Consider the following 21,372-nt stretch of genomic DNA (forward strand, 5'->3'; position numbering starts at 1 on the left):
TAACTAGGTATTATGTCGGGATGGTCTACTTGGGGGGGGCTTTTCAAGTAATCGAGGACAAAAAATAATAATATCAACGATATGGATGTGTTAGTTAGGAGGTACATAATGCCTATGTAAGAGCTGTGTTAATCATCTTCTCTCACTTGGGCTTGTTGTTATAACTAATTGAAGTGATCGGTGTTCCTTTTCTTCCGTACGTACATGATATGATATGATATGATATGGGAACCCGTTTTAGTTATCTATCGGTCTTTTGAAAGTAGCCTACCTAACCTAGGTACATAGGGACGAATACATGTATGAATGAATATGAAATTGGTTGTTCTTTAGCCGGAATGGTTATCTGGTTTGGTGTGTTAGGTAGTTATTCATCAAGATGCGATCGTGAGATGGTTCTACACTACTACTGTAGGTTAGGTATGTAAGCTCAGGGGGCCCCGCATCGATTCAACCCCATTCTCTGATTGGTGTCAGGGAAGCGGTATCGATCGTGATCTCGGAGTCTGGAATAACTTACATAACTATGTAGGTTAGATATCTAAAAATTACATAAGGTGCCACCTCCCCCCCTCACCTAGGTTAGGTACATAATATACAAATATTCATCATTCACCTATCAGCATCGGCATTGACATTGACATTGACACCGTCAAGCCACATCATCACAAGAGATCAACGAAAGCGAGTCAAGTTAACAATTCTTTAACTTTATTCTTTATATATATATATATACTATTCTCTCTCTTCTCTAGATACTAGGATACCTAGTCAAGCAGAAGAGGCACACTATCGACACGTGTAGGTGGATAGGTATGTATGTTGTACTCGGTAGGTAAGGTAAGACAAGGTGAGGATACCCAGGTATGATGTAGGTATGTATTGTATGTGAGTACGCCAGAACGCCGTCGCCGTTTGCAAATGCCCGATTTCCCAGCACCCGGGGGGTTAGTAAAAAAAATAAAAATCAAGATGATGATGATGAAAGTCGTCGTCGTGTGGAGGAGAGGCAGGCAGGAAGGTTTGGTTATGATAGCCGAGCCGTATGTCCCAGCTTATAATGCGATTCCCCATCTATTCGTGGGCATCGTGCGATAGGAAAAAAAAAAGAAAAGAAAAAAAAAGCCAGCCCCGCATTCTAGGTAGGCAGCTTCTTTTCCCTCTTCGTTTCCCCCTCTGTTTAATGTCCTCACGAGACCGTCACTTCCTGCTGTTGCTGCTGTTGTTGTTCCCTCGACATCTTTTCAAGGGCAGCGGCGAGCTCCTCTTCCTCGGCTTTGCGCTGGAGGTCCTGGAGATACTGGGCGTAGCGGGACTTCTTGTTATGGATGCCGCACTCGGTCTTGGCCTGACCCTTCCAGCGACCGGCTCGCTCATCCTCGCCAGCAGCGACGGGAGACGTCGAGTGCCAGTCGCCGACGGACTTGTACCCCTGGTCGAGAAGCACGTTGTACGGCACATCGTTCTCGCGGATGTACGTTTGCACTTGCGAGAAGGTCCAGTCGACCAGCGGGTTGATCTTGACGATCCCTGTGTCCTCTTCTAATTCGAGAATGGGGATCTTGTCGCGCTCACCACCTTGAGATCGCCGCCGTCCTGTGAGGACCGCTGCGACGTTGAGTTCCGAGTATGCGCGTTGTTGGGGCTCGACCTTGGCGATCCAGTCATATAGTTCGGCGGCAGTCTCGTAAAGCTTCTCGCCGTACTGCTCCTCAAACTCGGCGACGGTGTTGGCGTTGTGGGGCTTGTATACGTGGACCTGGGTGTTGGGGTACTTCTCCTTGACTCGCTCGACGAGGTCAAGGGTCTCGTTGAAGTGGTATAATGTGTCGAGGAAGATGAGGTCGACCGGTGACGAGTGTGGCTCCTCCTCCTTCGCTATCTTGGACAGCATGTCTGTGGAGACCAATCCAGTGAGGCCAAAGGCGGTAGACTGGTAAAGGTTGGGGAAGCAGGCCTTGACGAAACGAAGCCTGTCCATGGCGTTCATCCTTTCCAGTTGTTGGTTCAGATGCTTAAGGTGTGGCCGGCAGAGCGTCACCAGGGGTAGCTCGCTTGAGGAACCCGCTGTCGACGATGTGGCTGACGCATATCCAGACTCTAGTTCAGACATGGGAGGCATTGTCTTGGATATGAGACGTGGGGAAGATGAGCTGGAAGAGCTCGTAGATGGTTCTCTATAAGACGCCTGTTCCATCGTCTTGCTTTGTGTGTGTCTTAGGTTCTGGTCTTCTATTTGCCCAGAAAATTACTTGGGTTGAAAAAGGAAAAGTTTTAAGAGGGATGGCTGTCGGGACGGAATACCGGCAGAAGCTGATATTACACTAGAGGAGATTGAGAGGGCAAAGAGGATGAGAGGTTGTTATAACAGGCCTGTATATGACGACAAGTGAACAGTGGTAGAACAATAAGAGTGTTTGATGGAGGAATATTTCGAGAAGATTCAGTATAAGGAAAGGCGTCAAGAGGTGAATGTTTGAGTTATAAGGGGGGACTACGAGAAGGAGCCTGTCGTCCGAGCGGTACTTACAAATCTACCTTGCGTTGACACTGTACTATGTAGCACATCGTCTCGTAGCTCGGTGCTGTAGCTACTCTCTCTTCTAGCATTTTCCCCAGTATCTATATGACTAATCCGGTTCTCGGGCAGTAGTAGGAGTAAAAACCGGGGAAATGAAGGTTGTTAAGTTGTCGCATATGGAGCTGGGGGTATTGCGCGATCCGCTTAGCTGAGATCTTACAGGCGAACATGCCTAACGCCCAAGCCCGGAGGCGTCAAAGTCTTGTTAGAAATTTTAGACACCGATCACGACATCGACGCTAGCATAGTCGCAAGCAACAAAGCCGATGTGTTGATTGGCAAAAGCCGCAAGGGAGTTCCCGATACTTCTAAGTTCTGATGCCAATGCCATGCCATTGATCCGCTTTAGACTTCCGACCCAATGCGGTGGCAATGATGGAACCTGGTACCTTTTTTTGCTTGGAGCTTGGGATGCTACCAGGTTCAAATGTTCCCATCTTTCTTCCGACGTCACGACGTCACGACCGAGAAAGAAACTAGGTCAGTTCCTATCCGTGCGAGTTTTTATTTTTCTTCTTCGTAGTCTTCTAAGTTCTTACTTTAGCTCTTCGCAAGAAAGTGCACTTGCAATAATGCCACTGACTTGAACAAGGACATGGATACTTATAAGCTCGATAGTTATCGAAAATGGCCAAGGTGCGAATCGCTCCTAATTATAACTGAACAGATTTGGTTATAATCTGGTGTGACTCAACACACCTGGCTACCTACACAAGTAGGTACCTGCGGTAAATATTTGCAAGTTGAAGTACGAAGCACGCAATTGTCGATCGGATAGGTCTCGACTTCCGACGACGTTTAGACTTTAGACTAGGTATTCCGCCCAGCCGTACTTCATTCATTCAGTTCCCGCCGTATCGAATTATCTCCATGATGCTGCAGACGAATGCTGGTGCTCCTCTTCTACTATACGCCGTACTTCGATCTACTGTTGTTAACCCGTATTTGACCACGGGAAATGCTTGACAAAGCAGACTCTGAACCTTCGTCACGAGCATCTTAGCAGGTCTCGATTTAGACTTGCGGTTTCTTTGTTTTTAAGTAACTGCTTTCTGTTTACTCAAGTATGACGGAATGCAAGATGATGGAGCGCTTGGTCGTTAATATCGATTGCCTCCCTACATATTCAGTTAGGCACTTTTAGTTTCACGACATATGCTTCTGCAGGATTTCGCGAGTCGCGACACGGGACAATGTAACTCCCCCTTTTTGGTATACATATTTGGGCGGCTCTAAAAAAAAAGCGAGGCGAAGTTTGATAATGTCGTGATTGCTCAACCGCATTGCGAATTGGTGACGGTTGTCGGAAAGTTGACATTGAAATTTGAAATTTTTGACTGGAAAGACGACTAAGAGAATTACGGGTCTCGGGATGAAGTTGCAATATGTTGTATTGGATAAAAGAGCCGCTTCAACGGTACGTCGGGACCGACAACCGTACAAACCCAGATCTCATAGATGATAGATCCATATCCTTGATGATACAATTTATCTTCTGTACCCATGTACTACCTGTAAGCTTACCTAGTATTGTACCTAGTACATATCAACTGGCATTACTAGGTATAATCTAAGCTTAATATCGCCTCTGCCATCTAGGCCCTCCTATCTCTTGTACTAATCTCTTGATAGTAATATGTATTGACAATTGTACGTACATATCAGTGATATCACATACCTACCCTACATGTACATAGTAGGTAGGGACCTGGGTAGGGAGTCTAGGGACTGTGGCGAAATCCTGGGGTGTCCGGGGTTCACTCGACTATTAATAGAGAAAGGGAGTGCGCCCTGATATTTGTCGGTTGATTTTTGTCGAGTTCCTCTTTAATTCCACTTCTTGTCAAGAACATTGAATATCATCTCTCTGAGAAGGATGAGGGCTTTCAAAGTTTCAATCATGATGTTGAAATTTCACTGATAACATCTGATCCCTGCACATTCTATACTGAATGATTACCTAATACTGTCGGTAGCTCTTCGGCTCAGCTAAGTTCAATGTTCAACCTCACCAGTGCTTCACCTAAAACTTTGGTACCGTTGTACACGCTGGACATAAGTAAAAAGAAGCGTTGAAAAACATTGCAGGCTATTTACCTGGCCAATGACAAGTCGAGTAGAGACCCAACCACCAGGAACGGTGGGTTTTCTTGGGGGTTTCTGGATTTTTATTAACGTTTTAACTCCGGTGCATGTGCTCCACCAAGACGATTTTACAGCTAAGGAAAGCACCCTAAGGAAAAGCACCCCGCGCAATTTGTGAACTGAACTTCATTTCTTCAATGTTCAATGCTCCTCCAGTAAAAGAGAACGGAATCATATCATTCCTATCGGTATCGCTCATGCTCACCTAAGATATACCAAAAACCCTCCCTTGTACGAGCCTCATCTTTGACAGCTTACATACATCCTAAAGCCAACTTTTACTTCTCTATAAGTGCAGACCATACGCTATAAGTATTCAAGTTGTATCTTATTAGTCACTCCGTTTCGTACCGTACCTATATATATCATATTTATATATATATATATATATATATATAGGAAAAAGGAAAAACAAAAAGAGGGAAGGAAGAAGAGAATTAAAAGAAAGAAAAGGAAAGAAAATCCTTGGTTCCATTCCATCATGGCCGCCGATGAAAGCCCCGCACATCAGAACTCAGGTCGACCTCAGTTGTCATCCATGAGAACTAGTTCCTATCTAAAAGAGCATCAGCAGTATCGTCCCCCTAAGCATCTGGACAGCCACTTCGGCATAGATACTGTTGTCGAAGACCTCCAAAGCTCTAGAATATCCCCTCCCAAGTCTTTCAGCCCTTTTAATGGCGTACCATCCAAAGACGAACCACCGCGCATTCTTGAAGGCGCTAGTCACGACTTCTCCCATCCCAACTGCGCTCCCACTCGAGGCACCAAATCAGATAAGCTTGTAGCTACCCTGGTCTACAAGTCTGCGTCCCCTCGCAATCGTAATGCTAACCCCTCCCCACGAATCGCTCCATCCTCCTCCGACATTCCTGCCAACCTCGCCCCGACTACCAATATCGACTCCTTTCCTTTGGAGCCACCCACTCCGTCCGAGCCCGAATCCTTGGACCATCTGTATGGTTCATACATCTCTCCACTATGTCTCACATCCTTCCTTCATCTCATGTCCACCTTTCCCCTGCCGCGAGGTGTTGAGGAGACCACTTCGTCCCATCGCTGCCTAGATGATCCGGAGCATCCGCTGGTTGTCGAGTTGACTTTATCTCCGGCGCCTTCGCCTAGCTATCTCTCGCTGGCCGATCTCCGGAAGCATGAGTTGATCTACCGATTTGAACGTGAATGGAACGTTGACGTTGCGCTGCAGCGCGATACCATTTGGCGGCGCTACCCGCGCCTGGTCGTCTTCGACATGGACAGCACTTTAATCACACAAGAGGTGATCGACCTACTCGCGGCGACAATCAAGGACCCGCCTGATCTGGCTGCCAAGGTTGCAAATATTACCCATCGAGCTATGCTGGGGGAGCTCGAATTTGATTCCGCCTTCCGGGAGAGAGTTGCTCTGCTCAAGGGGCTTCCGGCCACCATCTTTGAGCAGTTGCGACCGGTGTTGGACATCACGAAGGGGGTTCCAGAGGTCCTGAAGGCTTTCAAGAGGTTGGGTGTTAAGACGGCTGTGTTGTCTGGGGGCTTTATGCCACTGACCAGTTGGCTGGCTGGTGAGCTAGGCATCGACTATGCATATGCGAACGAGGTCGTCATAGATGACTCGGGGCGTCTGACAGGTGAAGTGAAGGGTCGCATCGTCGGCAAGGAGCGAAAACAAGAACTACTTCTGGAAATTGCTAAGAAAGAAGGAATCGCTCTTGAACAAGTCGTGGCGGTAGGCGATGGTGCCAACGACCTCCTGATGCTTGACACGGCAGGCTTGGGTGTGGCCTGGAACGCCAAACCGAGGGTGCAGTTGGAAGCTGGTGCGCGACTGAATGGCAAGAGTTTAGTCGACCTGTTATATCTATTCGGACTCACTAGTGAGGAGGTGGATATGCTGACAGCATAGATCTGATCGGTAGGTTCCGTCTACCGTCTGCTGCGCCGGTTGCCCCATATACCTACCTACCTGCCTATATAGTTTCGGGTCTGTCTTGATGTCCACGCCTAGATTATTTGGATCACTGGATGGGAAGTAAAAAAGAACAAAAAAAGGGGGAGAAAAAAAGGAGGCCTTCTAATGCTTTGCTTAGGCTACATAGGGGGGATATGACGAGAAGAACTTTCCGTCCTGGAGATTTCTTACCGGTTGCTTTCATATGCGCCAAGCTATCGTTTGGGACGGTGATACAGATGCATTTCTATCACGTTTCTTGCCCCTTTCTGAAAACTATCATTGATATGCTAGTGACTATACTCTACCGACATGATCAGACTACGGTGTTACATCGGGGTAGCCTGAGCTGTATGAAACCCCCATTGCCAGTAACTAGAATACGTATTCATAATTTTCCAGTTAATTCTGGTAGTACTAGTTATATTTTGCCCGATGCCCAGGTTTTGGGGAGGGGGGGAGGGGTTTAATTTATATGTACATCCAGCGCAAAAAAAATGCTGCATTTGTCCTTACAGTCTGCAGTGCAGTGCAGTGCAGTGTATTGTGGTTTGTTGCGTTGTATTGTTTAACCAAACAACATGGTGACATAAGAAATCGTCCTAGACGTTGTCTCGTTCGTCGATTGGGTTAGGTCAGGTCAGGTCGATACCTAGATAGGGAGGTAGGTAGGTAGGTAGGTAGGGACTTGATCTAGTAGCCGTCCTTGCCCCATTTGTTGTACTTGTCGTGGAGTTCCTGCGCAGAAAAAGAGGCGTTAGCTGGATTCGCTTTTATTGTAGCGTGATGCTATGGGTGAGTAGGGAGGTAGGGAGGCAGGCATGTGTGCTTTGCAAGCATCGCTTCTAGGTATGGCTTATGATAGGTGATGAGAGGGCATATATGTGTGTGTGTGTGTGTGTGTGCGCGCGCTCATGGGGGGCGTACCTTGGGCAAGTTCACGTTGGGAACGATGACAACGTTGACGGCGCTGGGAGCATCCTTGGGCTCGGCGTGCGGATCGCCACCGGGGTGGTACTGGTACTTGCCATCACCCGCGCCGGTCTCCCACGGCATGCCCGAGTTGGCCATGCCGACGTTTTCTTCGGAGGTCGAACCGGTAGGGGAGCGGCCTGTTAATGGGAAAAGCATTGAGGTTAGAAATTGTAGTTCGATATCAAGGATTGCGGAGGAAGAGAAAGTGGGGAAGGGAAGGAAGAATACCAAAGTAAAGACCGGCACCACCCAAAGCTAGAACCATGACACCTCCGAGAATCTATAAAGGCAGAGACAGGTTAGCACATGCTTTTTTTTCTTCTTCCTTCTTCGATGAAGCGCGGGCGGGCGGACGGGCGACCCCGGATTTCGGGAGTGGGAAGGGAGGGGTGGGTGACGGACCATTAACTCGGGGTTGCGCTTCGTCTCCTCCTTGAGGGCCGGGTTGGTGGATAGGCGGCGGGCAGAGGTTGAGAAAGCCCTTTGGGAGAGGGCTCTTTGCGCGAAGGCTCGGCGGGCGATGATGGAAGCCATGGCTGAAAGGTTTGAGTTGTTTGTAATTGTAACAGGGTGGTTGTGGTTTGGTTTCGGCTTATCAAAGTCAGGTTTTTCTTTCGGCTGCTTAGGAAGAAAGGACTTCGAAGGTGGTACGATGTGGAAAGTGGACAAATGGGATTGGTTGGGCCTGTTGGCGATCTAACTGGAACTTGTATGAGTAGTAAGTACCTAGCTTTGTACCGCAATTGAGCCAATCAGCGAAGGGCTACCTACTTACATCAAGTTACATGTGCGCATGCAAACCTTCGATGTTTAAAATCTTTAGTTATGCCTCGTTACAAGTTGGTCCGAGCGCTTTTGCGTCATACTACTTGGAACCGATTTGACGTAGAAATCAGTCACTTGCATCTTATTATCATCTTACGTTTTTGGGCCTGAAATTGTTTTAAGGTTAATGATTTCCTTGATTCAATTGTTCCAGACAATATCATGTTTTACTGGTGTTGTGAATTGTACATTCCGGATAGCATCCTGGGCCCTGAAGGAAAGAGACACATTTCAATGATGAATACGAATAACTATCATAGTTATACCTACATATAGCCAGCTTGCTTAACTACTACCTACTCGACTACTATCTGAGCATTGCTACATAATGAACAAAATCGAATAATCAAAAATTCCCTGTTGAAGGGCGAAAGCAGGTACGGCTGGTCACTGGTGTTACCCAAGATATTTAAGCGAGAGGCTCTCCCTGAAGTACTCCCATGTATTCAGTACCTACTACCTAGTATTATCTGGCTCAGACTGGCTGTCACATTCATCATATGTGTTGTATTTGTTCACACGCGTAGAATGCCAAGGCTTGCACAAGGTACCGCGTAAATACATAGGGAAGACCGAAAAGGGCTGAAGGGAAATTTATGCAGGACAAGAGAGGACAAGACCCAAGACCCAAGCCCCCTTAAGATTTGCTATCCCAACTTATCCACTCAATCCAACCCAGGCAACCCAAAAAGCAACCTATCCCAAACCTTGGAATTTTTTAGTTAGTCCTGTCCCCGTTCCAACCCACGACTGACTGCAGTCTGCTGCATCATCTCATCTTGCAGTTGTCGCGAACTCTCAATTTCTGCAGAGAACCACCTGTAATATCCCTTCGACTTGACTCGATTGTCATTCCTTAATTACCTTTTTCTTTTCTTTTAATAATTTTTACATCTTCACCGCAATAATTAATATTTCCTACACATTGATCTCACCGCTACGCCAGAACCTGCTGCGCAGACGTGATCGACTTGCCAACAAACCCATACGATACTACTCTACGGAGAACGCTCTCTTGATTTCTATTCCAACTTTTCATCCGACAAAACGAACCATCCACCGCCTCACCCATCATCTCAATCTCATCGCCCAACCCTCTCTTTCAACCCCTCGATCTCTACCCCACACTCTTTACCAATACCCAAGAAACTGGTATTCATAATCGACCTATGATACGATACTATTCGCAATTGAGATTGCATTAGATCCCTGTCACTCATCAAGAGTCTGCCATAAGTCGTAACTAACCTAAAAAAAAACAATCACAGCAACTCTCCCTTTAGGGAGATAACGCTCAAACTACCGTGTATGTGGATGCCATGTTGTAAGGAACGGTCACGACGGATTTAGATACCGCCTAATACTGTTCGACCAATAATTACAGCCTTCATCATGTCTTCCAACGATCCGGAGACGCCAATATCCCCCGAAGATGGCATGGGCAGCTTCCCGAGTCCGAAGTTCCCCGCCGGCCCTCCGAGTATTATCTCGTCGCGCATGACAGACATTGCTTCCGAGGATGGCGATGCTGGTACCCAAGATCAGGCCAGAACAAACCCCAGCCAGAGAAGAAGCTACCGCAACGACTCGCGTCCCGGTACTGCAAGGACTGGCATATCATCTTCCCGTGGTGCATGGTCACAAACAACACCGATGAGGAAGACTTTTCAGAAAAGTGTTAGCGGCAGCATTAACAATGGTCGCCCAACTAGCTCGACTAGCCGAAGCCATGTCCCCTTAGCTTCCCATGCCTTTTTTCGACCCATGAGCTCTCAGAAGCTACAGGCCCAGCGGGCCGCGAATCATCTCAGCGGCGTTAGCAGTTTCCAGCATCGGCCCAGCATGGACGACGTACCGGACGAGGATTTGTCTCAAATAGCACCGCAGGGGGCTACTGTTTCGAGACCTCTTGTGGTCCGCCACATAAACGACGACGGCGATATGCAATCGCCTCCTTCTAGGGGTACTGAAGGAACAGAACCTTATGATCGTATCACCGCCACTACCAGTCCGACCCGCGGCCACCATCCGACGGGAAGTCTTAGTGAAAGTGTGCGCCCCTTGCAACGTAAGGCCGAGGAGAAGGGGCTCAGCCTGGATATGAACAAGTCCAAAAACTACATTGGAGTTGGGAATATGCCAAGCCCCATGCCGTCGACACGCTCTTTCAGGTCAAGTCTTTTCTTACCGAGCAAAGGAGAATCCACGGGCTCGGCCGCTAATCGTAACACACATGGCGCGGAGAAGCTGTCTTCTGGCGCGTCGACTCCTCGGTTCACAACCTCAGCCCCAACTACTCCCGCACCCAAAACCAAAGCAGTCAAGGAGAAGGTGGTAGGCCATGGACATAACCACGAGTATTTCGAAGGGAATACTGTATTTTGTATTGGAGGCCGTTTGCAAAATACCCGTCACAGGCCTATCAATATTGCGACTGGTTTCCTTGTCATATTACCTGGCATCCTCTTCTTCGCATTCTCTGCGTCTTATCTTTGGCATCACGTATCGCCTGCCATCCCCATCTTCTTTGCATACGTGTTTTACATCTGTGTATCCTCCTTCCTTCATGCGTCGGGCTCAGATCCAGGAGTAAGTAGAGATAGCGTCATGATGATCCTTTTTGCCTCAAACCACTAACAACCTCGTCTAGATTCTGCCACGAAATCTCCATCAGTTCCCCCCAGCGGATGAGCAAGAAGATCCTCTGCGTCTGGCTCCTCCAACTAATGATTGGACCCTGATTAAATCGGCTGAGTCGAGTACGGCGGCAATGGAAGTGCCAACGAAATACTGCAAAACGTGCAATATTTGGCGCCCGCCTCGAGCTCATCATTGTCGATTATGCGATAATTGTGTTGAGACACAGGATCATCACTGCGTTTGGATTAATAATTGCGTTGGCAGACGGAACTATCGATATTTCTTTACTTTTCTATCTTCAGCCACGTTCCTTTCGATATACCTGGTGGCTGTGTCGTTGGTTCAAGTTTCGGTATTCTCGAGCCAGGAGGGTGTCTCGTTTGGCGAAGCTATAAGCCATTTTCGAGTTCCATTCGCCATGGTCATTTACGGCCTTCTGGCCTTCATGTATCCGGCCGCCTTGATGGGATATCACCTTTTCCTCATGGCTAGGGGCGAAACAACAAGAGAGTTCCTCAACTCTCACAAGTTCTTGAAGAAGGATCGGTACCGGGCGTTCACGCAAGGTAGCATGTGGAAGAACTGGATTGTAGTGCTGTGCCGACCACGACCGCCAACGTACTATCGATTCAAGTACCGCTTTGAAGAGGGGGACCAGCGATTCGGAGTGCATCGGAATCAACAGAAAAACAATTCTACTGGAGACGGACAGGAGATGGAGATGCAGGCTGTGGGAGCACCGACTACCGGCTTTCAAGGGCCAGCAGCTTTGCGTAACCTTACAGCCACTATGCGATAAATGCCAACGGATGTTGTCTATTACTTACCTAATTACTACCCTACTTCTTCCTCGATGACCTATACGTCAGATGTTCTTGATGCTGGTTACATTTCTGTGTAATGTCTTTTTATACCCCAACAATCAACTTTTTTGTTCTATTCTCTCACTCAAAATTCACTATCATTCTATCTCTCTCCTTTTTTTTAAAAAAAAATAAAGAGAAAAAGGAGAAATGCCCCCTTATTTAGATAGGAGGGGATTTACATGTAAAATAACGGCACCATTTAGCCGCACGCTTTTTTCAAGAAAAGTTTCTCGATCAAGAGATTAAATGTTTTTATGATGAAAAAAAGGGACGAAGGGGGTTTTTTCGGGGAATGGAAAGGAATACTTCTGGTGCGTCTCATACGAGAATGATTTTTATTATTATTATTAAGGGGCTATTATGAGGTTTGTACTATTGTTTTCTCGCCTACGCGCGGAGTCGTAGATGTGTATTTTTTTTTTCATACGTTTCATGGTTGAATCTGAGAGTTGGCTTGTGGGTGTATATACTGTACGTGCATACGTGTATGTGTATTGTATGTGTATATGGGGTGATGCTGTTTCGACCACGGTGATTTGATGTTTTGTGTATCGTGTCGTCGTGTAATGTTGTGTCGTGTAGAGGTGATGATTGGAGCTGATGTACAGCTGTTGGGTGGTTATTTCTTGCTATCCTCTTTACTTTATTATCCCGACTTTATTGTTCCTATAATCTCCCTCAAACTGACCATGGTACGCAACTATATTCGTGTGGCCCTTCCTCTCCTGCTATGTGTAATATATGGATATTCTAGGTCGAGTAACTGATTTATATGACAAGTTTTGAAGTCAATTACGTAAGACGATACGATATTGGTAAATGTAGTACTACCAACGTGACTACCAACGTGACCTCCACATCAAGATGGTAGTAACTTGATCAGGAAGCTAAAGCGCGATTAGTATCGTTAGCTGAACTGAACTGGTTTCTTTCAACCCGGACGCTTTAATTTTTAAATTAGTATTTGCAAGGAATTCGAGTTATTCTTGATTCTTTTTTCTTTTTTCTTTTTTCTCCTCGTATTTTGTGACTGACTTGTTTTGCTGTGGCTCGTCATTGCGACTCTTATTCAGCGATATATCTTTAGATTTTGTATGAGTCGTTGAGAGGTCTCAACTATTTTGGATCCACCCCATTAAACACCCTCGCCGAGGAAACAACCCTTCAAGATGGGGCAACCCTCGTTTGAGGCTTCGAACGCCATCATTTACCTTACCTATGGCGCATTTTTGTACGTTGTGATATCGTATCAGGTTCTTCTTCTCTGCTGATCATCTAATCATGAAATATCCAGAGTCTTGGGAACAGGCTTGGCCTGGAAGATGAGAAACCAGAGCAAGGCCGACTTCCTCTCAGGAAACAGAACTCAGACTGGTTAGAAATCCAAAATAGGACTTGAACGCGTCGATATCACTCTCGCCGCTTTCTAATTGCTCCTCTCCTCTTCTTCATAAAAGTCTTGCACCTGCTTGGTGGTACGCTTACTAACACCCTTATAGCCTTCCCCTTGGCTCTCAACTTTATCGCTGCCGGTGAGTAGGCAAGATGCTATGGCGCATAGGCGATTTATCCCCCTTCGGATCAAGAGCGGTAGCAATTTTCGTGCCAATCCACAGCCAGGATTCTCTCACATGACAGCACGCACGACGAACAGAGCCAATCTGGTCTTGGCTCGGCATGGCAATCCCGAGATCATGTTGCGAGTAGTATAACTGACAAGTAGGTTTGTACCCATGTACGATAGATCTACCTCCCTTCTGGGAACTGACTCCTCTTCTGGAGGATTCTGGGACTGAGGGGAGGTAGATTGCGGCTCACTACGGGCGCCGATTCGATATAAGCTCTCTGGATCCAACTTCGCACTTCTCCTATACGGGGAGGCTTGTGAAGAGATCGCTAGATATGCTGTAGAGATGAAGCTGAGACTGTACCGTAATTACTCGATCAAGTTAATGCTTGCGTGGGAAACGTGCTGCCGCTCCGATCCCCCCTTTCTCCCCCCCCCCTTTTTATCCCCTTAATTTTCGGATGTACTAACCGCCATTACCAACTAATTCAGCTATGGGCTCGGGTATCTTATTCTCCTATCCTCAGCTAGCTACCCTTGCTGGCCTCCAGGGCGTCATCATCTACGCCATCTCATCCGCCGCCCCACTGTTTGTCTTTGCCGCTCTCGCGCCCATCATTCGTAGGAAGTGCCCCGAGGGCTTCGTGCTCACGGAGTGGACGAGGCAGCGGTATGGGATAGTGGCGGCCCTTTACCTGGGTGCCCTGACCCTTCTGACGCTCTTCTTGTACATGGTTGCTGAGCTTTCAGCGATCGGTCAAGTCATCGAGGCCTTGACCGGCTTGGATGGCCTTCCTGTGGTTATTGTCGAATGCATCGTGACTACTGTCTACACTTGTAAGCTGCCCGTACGAATACTTGAATAATAAGAGGTCTTGTTGCTAAGAACATCCCACCAGCACTCGGAGGTTTCAAAATCTCCTTCATCACCGACAACGTCCAAGGCGCCATGATCTGCTGTCTGATCATCATAGCCACTATCACGATTGGGGCCAAAACCGACATCAAGCCCGAGCTGATCGCTGATTCCGGACTCCTGAACCCGAGTCTCGTAGGCTGGCAGCTTGTGTACATCCTACCTGTCGCCGTTCTGACGAACGACTTCTTCCTCGCCAACTTCTGGCTCCGCGCCTTCGCGTCCAAGACGGACAAGGACCTCTGGATCGGCATCTCGGTCGCCATGGTCGTCATTCTCATCATCCTGACCCTAGTCGGCTTCACCGGCCTGATCGCCGTCTGGTCCGGCGCCTTTGAGCCCGGCGGCGACGGCTCCGTCGCTTTCTTCCTCCTCCTAGAGCAGCTGCCCAACTGGGTCGTGGGCATCGTCATCGTCATGTCCGTGTCCCTAAGCACCGCCGCCTTCGACAGCCTACAATCCGCCATGGTGTCCTCAGCCTCCAACGACCTCTTCCGCAACCGCCTCAACATCTGGTGGATCCGCGGCGCCGTCGTCCTCGTCATCGTCCCCGTCGTCGTCCTCGCCCTCAAGGCCCCCTCCATCCTCCAGATCTACCTCATCTCCGACCTCCTCTCCGCCGCCACCATCCCCGTCCTCATGCTCGGCCTCTCCCACCGCTGCTACTGGTGGCGCGGCTGCGAGGTGCTCGTCGGCGGCCTCGGCGGCATCCTCTCCGTCTTTGTCTTCGGAACCGTGTATTACGGCGACGCGAGGCTGGGCGCGGAGCTGATACTGCTGGAGCAGGGGCTGTATACGGGTGATTGGGGCGCGTTTGGCGCGTTTGTGGCGGCGCCGGTGGGGGGGTTGGTGTGTGGGTTTGTGGCGCTGGGGGTTAGGTTGAGCGTGCAGTTTGTGGTTGCGAGGGCTAGGGGGACGAGGTTTGAGGCGCTGGATTATCCGAGGCCCCCGGCGCCGCTGGAGGAGACGGATGCGGAGGTGGAGGGGGATTGTGGGGTGGGGCTTACGTCGAAGGTTACGGGGAAGTTCTTTTAGGGGAGGAAGGGCCTAGGCTTGGGTTGGGTTGGGTTGGTGTGGCTTCGCGTGAAGGGGCGGGAGGGGTTGGGATGATAGAGGAGAGGAGATGTAAGAGAGGTTTGGAATAAATAGATGCCTAGACAGGTAGGCAGGCAGGCAGGCAGGCAGGCAGGCAGGCAGGCAGGCAGGCAGGCAGGCAGGCAGGCAGGCAGGCAGGTAGGGAGATAGGTAGGAGATGATAGGGGTTGTATGTTATAAGACTTGTTGAAGACTATCACTAAATACCTACCTACCTATGTACAGCGATATGTTGGGTACACAACTGGATACCTACACATGGATGTCTTAACTACTATGGACTCTTGTAATCACAATGTTATTTGACTTGGGCAGTATAGGAGAACCGCCTTCGTGCCTGCTTAGCTAGCTACCTACCTACCTACCTACTACCTAGTAATTAAGTAAAATCATGATGTTGTCGTTTACTTGCCACTTACCAAGTCTAAAGCATGCACGCAAGTATTCTACTCTCAACGTCCGTCCATGTGGTGCTTTCTAATCCATAAATGCCTGCCTGCCCAGGAATTTACCCAGCCTTGACACGTGCTGTTACGTACCTCGCGACAAACCTACGATCTTTCTATCCTCACCTACCTACCTATAACCAAGTTACTAGATGCCCGGGTGCATACCTACCTACCTAGATATGCGTGCAGAGGCCTCAGACTAGATGTTTACCTACTACCTACATAGGTGCCTGCCCCATTTACCCCAGGTATCAGCGTTTTCCCTCGCTGATAATATAGGTAGGTAGGTAGGCTTCAAATACCTACACACCGTATGGTATACCTATATACCTAACTATATACCAAGACTCGAAAACCCCAGACCTACTACCTATAACTAAGGTCTAACACTCTGACATTCACTAACAGGACGGAACCCAACAGTGTGGCCGAGTGTACTTAGGTACCTAGGAACGCCCTTTAACATAATCTGCGCCGGACACGGTTTTTCACGCGGAGGAGACTGGGGGAACAGTTGGAGCATACCTACAGATGTCATCGTCGTGGATGGCTTTTAAGGGCTGATATGTACCTAACCTAGGGTAGTAGGTATACTGGAACAGGCTTGTCACTGTCCTGTCTATGGGATAATGGGGATTCGTGTAGGTATGTACATAGTTCTTACTGGAGTACCTCTACACGCCGCATACCCCTAGGAAGGGTGCGAAGGCAGGTTCTTTCCCTTTGCTATGGGGTTAAATATGTACCTATACACGTAGGAAACAAACCTACCCTGTCTATCCGAGTTGTTCACTGTGCAATGTTTATGGCATACCTACCAGGATACCTAGTACCTATTCACGTACAGTAATAAGAGAGGCCTAGAAGCAGCCTGTATGAGTAGACATCAAAAGTAGCATTACCCCCCAGCTTTTGTTTATTCATAATACAGACATAGGTACATATGTGCAGTTTTGGTGGTTTTCTTCCTTTTCATGTAATCAGGCAAGTAGATTACCTACCTACATACTCCTTTCTTTTTTGCATTTTAACTTTTTTTTGCTTTTACTACTCTTGAACGTATAGGCACCTAACTATGTGACTTGGCCTGGTCCGCCATGAGCGCCTCTATATTCTCGAGCTCAGCCAAGTACTCCTCGTAGGTGGACTCGGGGAGGGTGCCCCAGATCTTCCAGGGGCCGTTGATGTAGGTGTCCTTTTCGACGGTGGCCTGCATGACGATGTGCTCGATCATCTGGCGGGTGCGCTCGCTGCCGGGGATCATGGCGCCGTTGGCGGTGTCGTCGTAGCGGGCTATGCGCTGGACGCTGGCGATGCTGACGACGACCTGCTTGACGATCTTCATGTCGTTGTTGGAGAGGGGCTGGTATCCGACTCGCCAGTCGGCTATGCGCGGGTAGCGCAGGGGGTAGGTGTAGCGGACGAGTTCCCAACTAGCGCGCACGCCGTGCGGCCGGCTGTCGATGGTGGCGGCGAGGGTCTCGAAGAGCTCGGGGGTGCATATGCTCCGTAAAGTCTCCTTGTCGCCGGCGGCCATGGCCTCAGACATCCGGACGTGGAGGGCCTTGGCGGTAGGGACGACGGAGGACTTATGGAACTTGAAGCGTGGCCTGCTGACGAGGATGTTCGGTTGGGACACCATCTTCATGGATATTATGGCCCATATGCTCTGGAAGCGGGCTTTGATGTGAATCCACATCATTTTGAAGAACTTGGAAGGGTGGCGCGGATAGCGCCATAACGGAGGGGCTATGAGGGTATCTAGGGGAAGAAGTCCGGTCAGATTGTTGATTGTAAGTTGGAATATGTATATATTGTGTGTATAAAAAAGCCAAAAATAGAATGACTAACGAGGTATTAATAAGGTCATGTTGGCTTCTCTTTGCACGATTTCGTTCTTCCTGGAGGGAGTCTTCAACCTCCTCGCACTTTTACTCTTGACGGCATATGGTTGTGGCGCAGTTACGCTAAAACTGCGGTAGAAGCTGGAAAGTATAGGAGATGGTGCCCTTGACCGTAGGGGAGAGTACACCCACGGCTGCGACAGGCGCATTATGCTGGCCATGGTGTATGTAACGGTCGTATGTGGTATGTCGCGTGGGCGCCTATGGATGGGGTTTCGGCGTGGAGGGTAGGATTACTGAGATGGCATTGAGGTCGATTAGGAAGGGTAGTGTGATTTACTAGAGCCTACCTCAGAAAGGCTCTGGTTGATGTCGTCGAAGTCGTATAAAATAGTAAGAATTTAAAAGCAGTTGAGAAATTATGGACTTAAGTTAGAAAATTGAAGATTGAAAATTTAAGTGGATCAACGAGCTAAAAGGCGGGCTCGCAAGGCTAACCAATAGGATAACATGATTGAAAACACATTATGCAAACCTTGGCTCACTTCAACCCCACTCCACTATATTTCTTTTATACTTATAAGCAGTGGTAGCCTAAGGTTACCTTAATTACAGCTGCTTAAAGCACTATAATATAATTAATTAATTAAGCTAATATATAAGGCCATAATTAAGCCCATAAAATAAAGTAATAATTTAACTTAACTTTTTTTATAATTCGTAATTAATTATATAATAACACCTCGACGTTAATCTCACACTTTAATTAATTACGATAACCACTTTTTAAATAACTTCTTTTAAAAGTAAATAAAAAATAATAATCGTTAATTTGCAAAATTAAATTAATAATTTAAAAAGTTAATTATATCGGTTTATAAAGAATTAAATACGTAATTACCTTATTATTAATCGCATTATTAAATTATTTAACAAAGTTATTAAAATGGAAAAGTTAAAAAAAAAACTCGATAAAACTTAAGTAAATTATAATAAAAAAATGAAAACATTAAAATTTATTATAACTCGTAATTTTATTAACATTAAAAAATAACGAAAAGTTAATAATAGTTAAATTAAAAAATTAATAAAAATAATTAACTTTTAAATAGTTATTTTTTAATAATAACCCGTTTTATTAAATAAAAACCCCCCGGGTTAACTTAAAAAAAAAAACGATTCCTTTTATAATAAAAAACTTATTAATAACAATAAATTCCTTAATAATAACCGTCGTAATTCTTATGGTAAAAATAACAAACTTAAACGAAAATTATTTAATAATAAAAATCTAAAATTTAAAGATAATTTACTTAAGTTATTTAAAAACTTAAAATCTAAAAACGATTAAAAAACTTATTAAAAACTTAAAATGCTTAAAAAAGCCTTAAAGGTTAAAGTAATTAAAACTAAAAAAAAAACCACTTTTAACGATATAATTATTACGGATAATTATAAATTAAATAACGATTCATTTAATTTTAACTTTAACTTATTAAGCTTATTATTATTATTATTAAATAAAAGCTTAAATAACTTTTCTTAAAAAAAAAAAATCGAAATTAAAAAAAAAAAAATCCTTTAAATAAAAAGATTATAACTTTAAATGAAAACACTTTAATTTTAAATTAAATAAAAAAAACCACTTAAAAAATATATTAAACTATTAAATTTATTAAAAAACCTTAATATTAGCTTTTAAAAAGATTAAATATAAAAAAAGTATTAAGTTTATTAAAAAAATAAACTTTAATTTATAAAAGTAATCACTTAAACTTATAAATATATTTTACTTAATTTAATCTTAAAAATAAAAAAGGACATTAAAATATTTAAGATATTTTAAAAAACATATATATTCACCGAAAAAGCTTATTAAAAAAACCTTTAAAACGCCTTATTAAAAAGAAAATACGATAATAAAAACCCCGTTAAATATACATTTAAATAATAATTAACCGTACGAAAATGCCGTAAAACCGATATAAAAAACAATAATAATTAATAAGTTATTATATTTTTAATTAATGTCGAAAAAAAAGCAAAAAATTAAATTAAAATAATAACGAAAATACTACGTATAAAAGACTTTATTATTTAATAAATTATTAATAACTTTATTAATAAATTTAAAAATAAAATAAATAAGAAAAAGTTTAAAATAACTAAGTTTATAAATAACGTTAAAAGTGGCAATTAAAAAAAAAAACCTTAAAAGTTTAAACACCTTCTTAATTATAAGGAAAGTAAAAACTTATTTTATTATAAATATAATAAATATAATTACATATAAAAAAACTATTATATTAAAATAAATAATAATAACTTAAACATTAATATATTTAAAAATAATAATAAAAATGTTTTAAATAATAATAATTTTTATTAAATTAAGCCACTTATTAATTATAAAAAATATAAATAACGCCTTAATAATAATGGCATTTATATAATAAAAGTTATAAATATTAATCTTACTTAGCTTATATAATATTATAATAATAAAATACGCTTATAAAACCCGGATTATATCCCCTTAAATATAAAGTTTTTTTAAGCCTTTTATATAACCGCCGTATTTAATAATAAAAAAAGATATACTTATTATTAAATAATTAATAATAATGAGAATTATTTTTCTTATAAATATATAATTTTTAAATTATTATTTAATATTAACGTAAATATATATATTATAAATAACTTATAAAACTTATTACTTAATATTATTGTTATTATAAAAAATAAAAGCTATAAGGTTATAATTAATATTAAATTAATAATCGTACGAAAAATAAAAATAACTTATTTTATCCTTATAAATTAAAACGAAAAACTTATTAATTTAAATCTTTAATACGTTTTATATATATTAAAATTCCTTATAAAAATATTCTTAAAAAAACTTTTTTATAAAAAAGGCGGATAATTAAAGAAAAGTAAGGTTATTAATTTTAATAAATTTATATTAATTATTATCGATATTAAAAAATAAAAATTTTATTTTTAATAATATAGCCGCTTTAAAATTATTAAAGCTTATATTATTAAAAATTATTGGTAAATATATACGTATAATAAATTAAATAATAAGTAAAGTAAAAATAATAGGGGTAAAATTAATATAATATTAATATTTAAAAAAAAAGGTTTAAATTTAAAAATAAGAAAAAGATTTAACTTCTTATATAATTTAAATTATATGGGTATCTTTTTTAGCTATATACATACCGCGTTAATATATACTTTTATTATATAACCACCACTTACTTTATTTTCTTTTTATAATTAATTAATTACGAACGTTACGTTTACCTCACGCTTAACCCATCCCTTTAATTATAAATTAATTTAATTAGCTTCCACTAACATCCTTATAACCTTATTTGAAAATGCCTTAGTTATAACATTGGTTGGGTTATAATTACTTTAAATTTGAGCAACACTAAATCCGCAGTAGGAGTACATGCATTTCGTCCGCAGTACTACCTGGTCTCCCATACAAATTTAGGTGCGCGCAC

At 44.0% G+C, this 21,372-nt stretch overlaps 6 protein-coding genes across 6 annotated transcripts; 3 read left to right on the forward strand and 3 right to left on the reverse strand.

The window, feature by feature from the left end:
• Window positions 1-949: 949 nt before the first annotated feature.
• GGS25DRAFT_404752 (phosphoadenosine phosphosulfate reductase) lies at window positions 950-2,553 on the reverse strand. Its single transcript, XM_049258457.1, has one exon. The coding sequence runs from the start codon at window positions 2,195-2,197 to the stop codon at window positions 1,190-1,192; it is 1,008 nt and encodes a 335-aa protein (XP_049113719.1). The 5' UTR covers window positions 2,198-2,553; the 3' UTR covers window positions 950-1,189.
• Window positions 2,554-4,553: 2,000 nt separating this feature from the next.
• Window positions 4,554-6,977, forward strand: GGS25DRAFT_404627 (phosphoserine phosphatase serb). The gene is made up of 2 exons (XM_049258455.1): window positions 4,554-6,638; window positions 6,814-6,977. Exon 1 carries the CDS (start codon window positions 5,208-5,210, stop codon window positions 6,627-6,629), a length of 1,422 nt encoding a protein of 473 aa, XP_049113720.1. The 5' UTR covers window positions 4,554-5,207; the 3' UTR covers window positions 6,630-6,638; window positions 6,814-6,977.
• A 160-nt stretch (window positions 6,978-7,137) lies between these two features.
• On the reverse strand, window positions 7,138-8,805 carry GGS25DRAFT_404686 (uncharacterized protein). The gene is made up of 5 exons (XM_049258456.1): window positions 8,421-8,805; window positions 8,052-8,355; window positions 7,878-7,929; window positions 7,602-7,786; window positions 7,138-7,412 (listed from the first exon to the last, which is right to left on the reverse strand). The coding sequence occupies exons 2-5, from the start codon at window positions 8,181-8,183 to the stop codon at window positions 7,368-7,370; spliced, it is 414 nt and encodes a 137-aa protein (XP_049113721.1). The 5' UTR covers window positions 8,184-8,355; window positions 8,421-8,805; the 3' UTR covers window positions 7,138-7,367.
• A 1,106-nt stretch (window positions 8,806-9,911) lies between these two features.
• GGS25DRAFT_515425 (zf-DHHC-domain-containing protein) lies at window positions 9,912-11,913 on the forward strand (the record flags this gene model as incomplete). The annotated part of the gene is made up of 2 exons (XM_049263079.1): window positions 9,912-11,063; window positions 11,125-11,913. 2 exons carry the CDS (start codon window positions 9,912-9,914, stop codon window positions 11,911-11,913), a joined length of 1,941 nt encoding a protein of 646 aa, XP_049113722.1.
• Window positions 11,914-12,848: 935 nt separating this feature from the next.
• Window positions 12,849-15,650, forward strand: GGS25DRAFT_502628 (uncharacterized protein). Its single transcript, XM_049262024.1, has 5 exons — window positions 12,849-13,211; window positions 13,275-13,354; window positions 13,480-13,512; window positions 14,040-14,384; window positions 14,447-15,650. The coding sequence occupies exons 1-5, from the start codon at window positions 13,150-13,152 to the stop codon at window positions 15,496-15,498; spliced, it is 1,572 nt and encodes a 523-aa protein (XP_049113723.1). The 5' UTR covers window positions 12,849-13,149; the 3' UTR covers window positions 15,499-15,650.
• Window positions 15,651-17,076: 1,426 nt separating this feature from the next.
• Window positions 17,077-18,072, reverse strand: GGS25DRAFT_515427 (uncharacterized protein; the record flags this gene model as incomplete). Its single annotated transcript, XM_049263080.1, has 2 exons — window positions 17,077-17,768; window positions 17,859-18,072. 2 exons carry the CDS (start codon window positions 18,070-18,072, stop codon window positions 17,077-17,079), a joined length of 906 nt encoding a protein of 301 aa, XP_049113724.1.
• Window positions 18,073-21,372: the final 3,300 nt, after the last annotated feature.

Source organism: Hypoxylon fragiforme (genome assembly GCF_022984875.1).
Source record: "Hypoxylon fragiforme strain CBS 206.31 chromosome Unknown GGS25scaffold_8, whole genome shotgun sequence".
Classification (NCBI taxonomy): domain Eukaryota; kingdom Fungi; phylum Ascomycota; class Sordariomycetes; order Xylariales; family Hypoxylaceae; genus Hypoxylon; species Hypoxylon fragiforme.

Bases quoted from the DNA above. Each gene is read 5' to 3' on its own strand.
- GGS25DRAFT_502628 (XM_049262024.1), top strand. From the start codon at position 13,150: ATGGGGCAACCCTCGTTTGAGGCTTCGAACGCCATCATTTACCTTACC. The intron at 13,355-13,479 runs GTTAGAAATCCA...ACACCCTTATAG, and splicing joins AGGAAACAGAACTCAGACTG to CCTTCCCCTTGGCTCTCAAC. The intron at 14,385-14,446 runs GTAAGCTGCCCG...ACATCCCACCAG, and splicing joins CGTGACTACTGTCTACACTT to CACTCGGAGGTTTCAAAATC.
- GGS25DRAFT_404752 (XM_049258457.1), bottom strand. From the start codon at position 2,197: ATGGAACAGGCGTCTTATAGAGAACCATCTACGAGCTCTTCCAGCTCA.
- GGS25DRAFT_404627 (XM_049258455.1), top strand. From the start codon at position 5,208: ATGGCCGCCGATGAAAGCCCCGCACATCAGAACTCAGGTCGACCTCAG.
- GGS25DRAFT_404686 (XM_049258456.1), bottom strand. From the start codon at position 8,183: ATGGCTTCCATCATCGCCCGCCGAGCCTTCGCGCAAAGAGCCCTCTCC. The intron at 7,930-8,051 runs GTCCGTCACCCA...CTGCCTTTATAG, and splicing joins AGCGCAACCCCGAGTTAATG to ATTCTCGGAGGTGTCATGGT. The intron at 7,787-7,877 runs GTATTCTTCCTT...TCCCATTAACAG, and splicing joins TGGTGCCGGTCTTTACTTTG to GCCGCTCCCCTACCGGTTCG.